Below are 8,433 nucleotides of genomic sequence, written 5' to 3'. Positions count from 1 at the left end.
GTTCCACTGAAACACCCCTTCGTTTTTCTGGAAGAACGTGTGTGCGGATGTGTGTCTTTCACAGTATCTTTTATGTTGCCATTTTTACACGGTACGGTGTGATGGACTTGTGTCCCATTCAGGCTTTACGCCCCTTGTGCCCAGTGTTTCTGGGATAGGCTCTGAACCGCCATGAATCTGGTCAGGACAGGTCATGGTCAAGTCAGAGTAAAAGCTGAACTTTATACAGATACAAATCTGTTCATATACAGTATCAAGTGGAACAGGCTTTGTAATGTCTCTGCAAGGGCGGCTACAGTGTGGGCTTCCTACGTTTTCATGACATTTTCCTTTATTTTTGACACCTAAAACAATTTCACAGCTGTAATGGAAGCTTTTTTACATCAAATAGAAGCAAATTAAAGTAAATTATGTGTGTCATTCTATGGATTTGGATGGCTGTGGGTTTTTTTTTTGTCCTAAATGCCTTTTTCAAACTTCTTAAATTCTGTTTTAAATGTAAAAAACCAGGGTTAAATGTGCTGGGGTGGCTTTGGCGTCTTCTTCATGATGAGTCTCCACTTTATGTGTTGTTTTCTCAGCCGGCACACCATACAGGGTCATCTCCTGGCCTAGTGACCAGCACTATTGAATGTGTTACCTTTTGTACCTTATTATTACCTAACTGATGTCTTAAGGTCAGGAAGCAGCTCAGAGGTGTGTGGACTTGAAGCTGAAAGCTCCAACTGCAAATGTTAGCGCTCAAAAGGGCAAATATAGTTTCAGTCAAAAGTTTAAACAAAACAACAGCGGCTCGGACGGAGAGCGCCAGCGAGGGCGCGCAACGGCGGCGAGAGCGCGCAGTCCGGCAGGCAAGGAGGGCACGTGCGGCGGGAGATCACGCGCTCACGTGCTGCCCTGTCATCTCCCCCGGGGACGCGGGCGAAGTGGGGCAGCGAGTCACAGACTGGAGTACAGCGCTTGGCTTGGGGGGGGTGGGGGGGGGGAGTGCGTGCTTTCCTTCAGGTCCTCTTCAGCATGCATCGGCATTGCGCGTTCTTGTCAAGACTCACTGGCGGACCTCAGATCGCACCTTTAACCCTCTCAGTGTCAAATTAATACTAGCAGTAGGAAAAATCTGTACCAGCTAATGCTAATTTGCAATTTATGCCTGGAGTGAATTCAAAGATGATGGAATATGAACAATAGTGCAAATCTATTTAATAAGGTTCTGCAAGAATAATAAAACAAAAAAAAAAATCTACATACGGTAGAGAAACATAATTAAGGCGGATGAATAAAATAAATAAATAGGGACCAAATGAACAAAGAAACAGAAAGAAATGTTAAAATATGTGGAAATTCATAAATGAATAAGTAATTTTACACCTTACTGCTGTGCACTACTTCTGGAGACTGGTGAAAATTCCCCATTAAAATCCACAATTGTGACCCCTGCTGGTCGACATGAGGAATAACACTAAATGAGAAAATCCCTCATAATCCACGAGATTTGCGCACTTAAAAATTTAATTCACTAAAGAACATGAAACATTATTTCAAGTGAAGTGTTAATAAACTCGTTGACTGGAGGGAAAATACAACATATACATGCAGCTTTGCAGCACAGTGTTTTGCAGATATAAAATTGTTGTATTAATTTGTATTTACACAACACTCCCCTATCTCCTGTCAGTGCAACAATATCCCATTACTTTTGTAATTTACTTCTTCTCATTTACATTTCTTGTATTTATACTGCTGTTTAAACTCTCATCTTTGTATACTCTGTAAATATGTTATTTATTCATTCTGTAATTCTGTATCAGCTGTTTGTTGTCTGTAAATACTGAAAGCACCAAGAACCACAGCAAAGTACTTGTGTGCGTCAGCAAACTTGGACAACAAAAACTCATTCTAATTCTCATTACAGATTAAAGAGACTGTTCATTATTTTCAAAATCTTTATTCACGCAGACCCAGAAAAGTCAATAGGCCCCAATAAATGTTCAGGTCATTAAGGCACAGCAGACATCATGGCCCACTTTAGATATGGCTAATGTATCTCTGCAACAAAGCTATGAATTAACATCTAAGCATGAATGTTTCACTTTAAACACACAAATTTAAATAAGAACAATGTATAGAACTTTCTTTAAAACGTAAAAATAACAAATCAGTAAAGAGAAGTTGGAGAAAACACGATGAGACGGAAGGAGTGTTTTAATCCTCAGGAAATTCTGTTCTTTTAATTTTGGAATATTCAAAAAAACACTTATAAATACTAATTTCATCCAAAACCAAGTAACTATATCAGGTAAAATGTTTACAGATAATACTATTTTAAGGTGTGGAATATATTGTGTTATTCAATATATATAAAGGGTACATTTTAAAAGTTTATTATTTTTCAGAATGAATAAACATCGACAGCAATGAAATACGGTTTTGTGTTGATAAAACATTTTATTGTCTGAACAGCACGTGGTGTTATCAGTAAAGTACATTATTATAAAACGAGGATAATTCCACTGGATTATTTTTATATCTCATTAGATTAGGTAAGTGAACTAATACCTTTAAACGGATCCCATTATCATGGAAGCGCGGTGCTTATTAGTAATACTGTATTCCCTTCTCCAAACCTTTGTCGTTTTCGTTTCATTAATCATTTCTAATATAATAACAAATTCCTAAATAGAGCCTCTAGAAACCTCTAGAAAGTTTTCCGTGGCTCTTAGTTTGTGTAAAATCACCACTATTGTTAATAATGACTGACTATTTAACAGCTGGTTGTAGAATGAACAAAAAAATATTAATTTAATTAAAATACTGTGGATGATAGTTCTTCGTACCCCTCATCCAGATAAAAATGCACACTTCGAGGTTTAAAAAAAAGTCCGAAGTGCGCTCTAGGGCCCTGAGGCAATTTCTCCAGGACCCGACAGCTGATCGCTTCTCGCCGACGCCAGAAAGACCCGAACTGCGATTCCGGAAATGCGTCACAGTTGCACGCGCGCGAGGAAGTAATCTGAACACAAAATCAATGAAACCGCAGGGCGCAGATTTGTCGAGAAAGTTCAGAGATTGTCGGGGGTATCCATTATTTATTTTAACGCAGAGTACAAGCGGTATATGATTTTTTTAAGAGCCGCCATGAGCGGTGACGTCATACAAATATGAACGGGAATTCCGGGAACACCCCCTCCACAAACCCCTGCTCGGATTTAACGGCGGCGTTATCGAGTCCCTGAGGTTCTTAATGTCGGGGTGGGTTTAAATCCCGCTCATTTGACTGCGGCAAAACTGTCAGCAGTATTTTAAAAGCCCGGTAAACACAAATGTTATGCAAATCCTGCGTGCAGTAGTAACGTTTCCACTTGAAGAGCAATGAAGCGCGTGGGCTGATGATGTGCAGATCAGATTCAATACATACTAGTATTCTGTCATCATTACAGACACAAAAATAACCAGTTATTACCCACTCGGTACCTTCATTTTGTGTGATACTTTAACTTCTATTCAAAACGACTTATCGTGTTTTTGCTGGAGTAGGGTAAATTCCATTCTGGAGGGTATCGGACTGGAACTTAAACCAACAACCTTCAGGGTACATGACAGGTTACTTAAACAGATAAGCCATATGCAACGCGCACGATTTCAGCACAGTTTCGCGTGAAGCCGACGCAGCCCCGCCTCAGACACCTTCACCCACCGTGACTACGGCGATGTGCGCTCGCGCACCCGCTTGCGGCTCCCGCCGGGATCGGCGGCGCTCCATGCAGGAATTCTCGCGGGATTGCCCAGTGAAATATCGCGTGATTCCCCCCCTCCCCTTCTGCGTGTTGTGTATGTGTGGCAGCGGAGTTTCAGCGAAGTCTGGGAAGGTGGAGACCTCTCGGGTGGGGGGGGTCTTCCACTGTAATTCTCTCGTTAAAGAAATAAAGGAAGATAAAAATCACCGTATTGGAGCCGTGTTTGTAGGCTGCGCTGAGAGGTGGACGTATGGCCGCTTTGCGCCGTTAGAGAACTTCAGCAGGGGAGAGACAGGAGGAGGAGGGAAAGTGAGCCGCTCCTCCGTGAAGCACTACTAGCCGGGCTAGTAGTAGTATCTCACCGCGGGATTGAACGGATAAAAACGTGTACAAAACCGAGAAGAAAGACGCAATACAACACAGCGGAGAGAGCCGGGATCCGAGGGAAGGATGGGTGAGTGAGACGACAGCCCGCCGGGTCAGTAACTTAGCGGTGCTGCTGGTACTTCACGGCGTGTGAGTGTGTGTGGCGATTGAGTGGTCAGGTTAGCGGACTCGCTTGAGCAGCTCGAGGCTCGAGCTCACCGACCGACCGGGCGAGCGAGCGGCGCCCGCGGAAGTGTGGGAACGAGAGAGAGAGAGAGGACGCACGCAGCCGGTGGGGTAAACCAACGACGTGAGTAAAAACAGCAGGGACAAGAAGTGAGTGGCCGCGTTTGTTTGTGGACGTGAACACGACACGGAACCGCGAGGGAAACTGCAGGGGAAAAAACTGTGAAATTCCAGTGAAAAGCAGGTATTGATAGGTATGTGTATACTATGACTAGGAGCTTAGAAACGAGGTGAGGTAAAATAAAATCATGCATGAGTGCAGATGAGGGAACGAACTAAGAGTGTGTTGACACATGACAAAATGGAAATAACTTATAATAAGAAGGAAGAACTAGGGGAAATGTAAGGGAGAGGGGACATTGGGATGTTTGAAAATAGTGTTACGTGAGGTGGAATTTGTGACTCCCGCACCATGACCACCATCTTTTTGCTTAAGGTTTGAACCTGAGTTCTGCCGCCGGTAGGTTAGTTTGCTTAGATAACCACTCTGCTGGATTACATTTACATTTATTCGTTTAGCTGAGGCTTTTCTCCAAACTTGACTTACAGTGTTAATCTGCCTACATACAGGTGGGTAATTTTTACTGGACCGATTTAGGGTAAGTACTTTGGGTGTTTCAGCCGGAGGTGAGATTTGAACCTGCAACCTTTGAGTCTAAAGAAGGCAGCAGCTCTAACCTCTATGCCACCTGCTGTCTCTACCTGCCCCCCTACCAAGGGTTACCTGTTCTCATGCGTGTCTTGTACCCAAATGCTCCATATTATGTGTCCCCACGTCCTACATCACATTATAGCTCTATCGCTTTGTAGGTTTTGGAATGCAAATCATATTGCAGCAGATAACTATGTCAAACATTTTGTATATTATTTGTAAAGTGTTTTGGATCCTTGTTAAAGGGTGGTGAATGTTACATGGTTTTGCTGTCAGAGCTGTACTTTTCGTGTTTTGGTTTTCTTGTTTTAGTGCTTTTGGTTTGATTAACCATGACGTTGAGGGTAAGTCACCCAACCTGCCAGAACTTCAGCTGTTATATGGGAGAACCAGATTTTAAAAGTATTGTTAATGTGAATTTCATGTCTGCAGCTATGTCTCCTTCTCTTAATGTAATGCATAAATTGTACTTTTGCTGAGATGTATGTCGCTTTGGACAAAAGCGTCTGCTAAATGAATAAATGTAAATGCACATGTACAGTGTACCTTTAGTTAGGGTTTTTGTTTCAGGCCCGCTATTGAGTGATACTAATTCTGTTATGTCCGTTCAGTGAAATTCAGAGACGCGAGCTTGCAGGAGTGTCGTTGGAAGCGTCGAGGTTTTGTTCTTCAAGGTGATGAGATGGAGGAAGGTCACAAGTGGCTTTACAGGAAAAGCCAGTTAACCATGTCTAAATGTCCCCAATATCGTTGTTAATGCATCTTGGTGTCATGGTCTTTGATAACTGTTGCTGAAAGTAGCTTGTGAGGAAACAGCAGGGTCTTGAGACTGTGGTTTGCTCTAAGGTTTGTACCTGTTATTGTGGCCTCCGGACTGTGGGCTACTCATGCCTTCCTTGATCTGATCTTCAGGGTTTAGCACTTAGTGTGTTCACACACTGGAGTTCACACTGCCAAACCAGCACTGCAAAGTCCCTTTTAAGATAGATGAAGAAGGCAGGAGTGACAGTGTTACAGAAATCTGAACTGTGAATAACTAGATGACGGATCCTTTTCACCAAAAGGTGCACGTCAAGTTGACACTGCAGCTTTATGGTTGTTCATATTAATGTTAGATGTTTGCCTTTGTCATTTAAAACAGTTTGACAATACATCTACTGTTTTTACTTTATAGCATAAGCAACTCTTTAGTTCAGCTTAGTTTGGTGACAGGCACACTAACTCCTTCTTATGGTGTTTGAAGTCTATGACTTTGGGAATTTTAGTCTCTCAACACATTGTATGTCATGAATGGCTTATTTCTACTTTTTATCCATAGCTGTATTTTAATTGATGTCTACCTGAGAATTTTGTCAAGATCAATGCACAGTTTAACAGGTGTGTTACCTTTCTCTAGAGCTACAACAGAATACATTGTGAAAGTGCAGCAGGTTATAAGTCTTTGTCAATAACCATCATGTCAGTCTAAGTTGCCCTCTTTCAGTGTACTCCCATCATCATCATCATCATTGGCATCCATCAGTCTAGAAAGACCATGGAATTGCGCCTTGGTTTTGTCCACTTCACGGTGGTTTGCATCGCCGGCCATGACTGTGAAGGCCCAAACGAGAATGACAGTCCTTGCCGCATTTGCAACAGATGTGCTGGGTGCTGTTCAGTGTACTACAGCAGTGGAAATCCTAGCAATTTGGTCTGATAGCTTTCTAGGACCATGTACAGGTTTCTGAACTGCAGAACCATCTTCTGCTGCAGAGGCCCTAGCCTCGAGAATGTGGATCAGGTCTCGTGACCGAGGTAATGTCTTTGGTGGAGTATTTCGGCTCATCAGCCTTCAGCTGCTGACAGTGAGCTCAAGTCTGACACTCATTCACAGGTACATTTGGGTAACTTTGAGAGGCAGTTATGTGCAGGGTGGTTGTTTGGAGGCAGTCTTCACTCCCTTCCATTAAAGATCCACTTATTTGCGGTCATGAGGGCAGTTGCTTGACTTCTTAGTACCATAGAAAATTATTGCAGTTCTACACAGTTGTAGAGATTAAATAAATGTATGGATTGAATAACCTTCTCCAAGCTCTGAGCAGATATCAGTCCCTAATACAGGTTTTTGTGTGGTGGTTCACTTTATTCTATCCAGGTTCTTCAAAAGGGGATGCACACAGTCTTAGATTTATATTGTTATTTCACAGATGGTCTTCTCCAGAGAGCGTTACTACTTAAAATAAACAAAAGGTACATTCCATAACAGAGAGACAGATAGATAATATTTTCAAAGCACACTTTGTCTGATAATGTTGTTTCATGTTAGTTTCCTTTGCAAGGCAGATTCTAGAGTGCTTAATTCCTACATGAAGAGTGTGCCTCTTGACAGATATGCAAAGAATGTAAACAGCCACACCCAAAGGTGTTAGTGGCCAGTGTCACCGTGAGTAATGGCAAAAGCTTCTCGCCCACTTATTTTCTTTACCTTTGTTGTGGGAACTTAAGACGCTCAGTTGTATGGTCATAGACTGCTTGGGCATTGAGTTCATGCATGAGAGAAAAGTGTTTTCCTATTTTGGAAAAAGGAAATTCATCCTCATACCTAATTGTAAATTTTATATATTTAATGGTACAGTACAGTTGATGATTTCAGGAAAGTGAGTGCCACTCCTCCATCATGTGTGTGGAGTGCAGTTCAGCAGTGTTAACATGGCTGCAGAGCTCAGCTTTTCTCTTAACTTGCTTCACTAAGGTGAAGATGAAAGCTTGGCCTGAGTTTTAGTTCCTTAATCGACCCCTCCACAAACACATCCTCCCGGAAGGGATTTTACTGCAGTGCCTTTATTCCAGTGCAGGGCCATTACCGCTTCACCTTCCTTACAGGAAACAGACTCTGCTTGTTTAATGAGTGAAGCCATCATGGCAAGCAGCTTGGGACTTTCATGAGGTTGGCTTTCACCATGGCTTGCTGCCACCTTGTTGTGACGTGGACTGTACGTACAGTAGTTAACTTTGTTTTGGAGACAGGGTTTCCTTTACCTAAAGCCTTAAATTGCAGTCGTCATTATTTTGTCCCAGAACCTGTTTCTGCTGAAGGCTGCTTGGGGGGGTGTCACAATTTCATGCAGTTTTTTTTCTCTCCTCTTCATCCACGAATGTTTTTTTTGTTTCATGGTGACCCTTGAATGACCACCCTGATTGAGGAGCGCTCAACGCAGAGTGAGAGGTGGAACCATGCCATCACAGTTTGGCCCTGGAACTTTACAGGCATGGAAGTATGCCAGGTTTCAATATTTCACCTCCATGCCAAAGTTTTCGGCAAACAGGCAGGGCTTAGTTTACTGCAATGACGAGCACCAACGGAATGTGCACTTGAGGTTATATTACTGGTTTAAAATAACTCGTTTAGCACATACCAACATTCTTTTTTTGTACACCCCTAGCCAGCAACAAGGC

The 8,433-nt window shown here is 42.5% G+C and overlaps 1 protein-coding gene across 1 annotated transcript in view; it reads left to right on the top strand.

Moving 5' to 3' along the window:
* The first annotated feature begins 3,831 nt into the window (after window positions 1-3,831).
* The window catches only part of cd2ap (CD2-associated protein), a 34,050-nt gene continuing 29,448 nt past the window's right edge, over window positions 3,832-8,433 (top strand). The window contains exon 1 of the mRNA XM_018736981.2: window positions 3,832-4,188. Within this exon, the coding sequence (XP_018592497.1) occupies window positions 4,185-4,188 (4 nt within the window). The 5' untranslated portion in view covers window positions 3,832-4,184. The remainder of the gene's footprint in view (window positions 4,189-8,433) is intronic.

Source organism: Scleropages formosus, chromosome 1 (genome assembly GCF_900964775.1).
Source record: "Scleropages formosus chromosome 1, fSclFor1.1, whole genome shotgun sequence".
Lineage (NCBI taxonomy): Eukaryota > Metazoa > Chordata > Actinopteri > Osteoglossiformes > Osteoglossidae > Scleropages > Scleropages formosus.
This window is presented reverse-complemented; position numbering and strand designations above follow the sequence as displayed.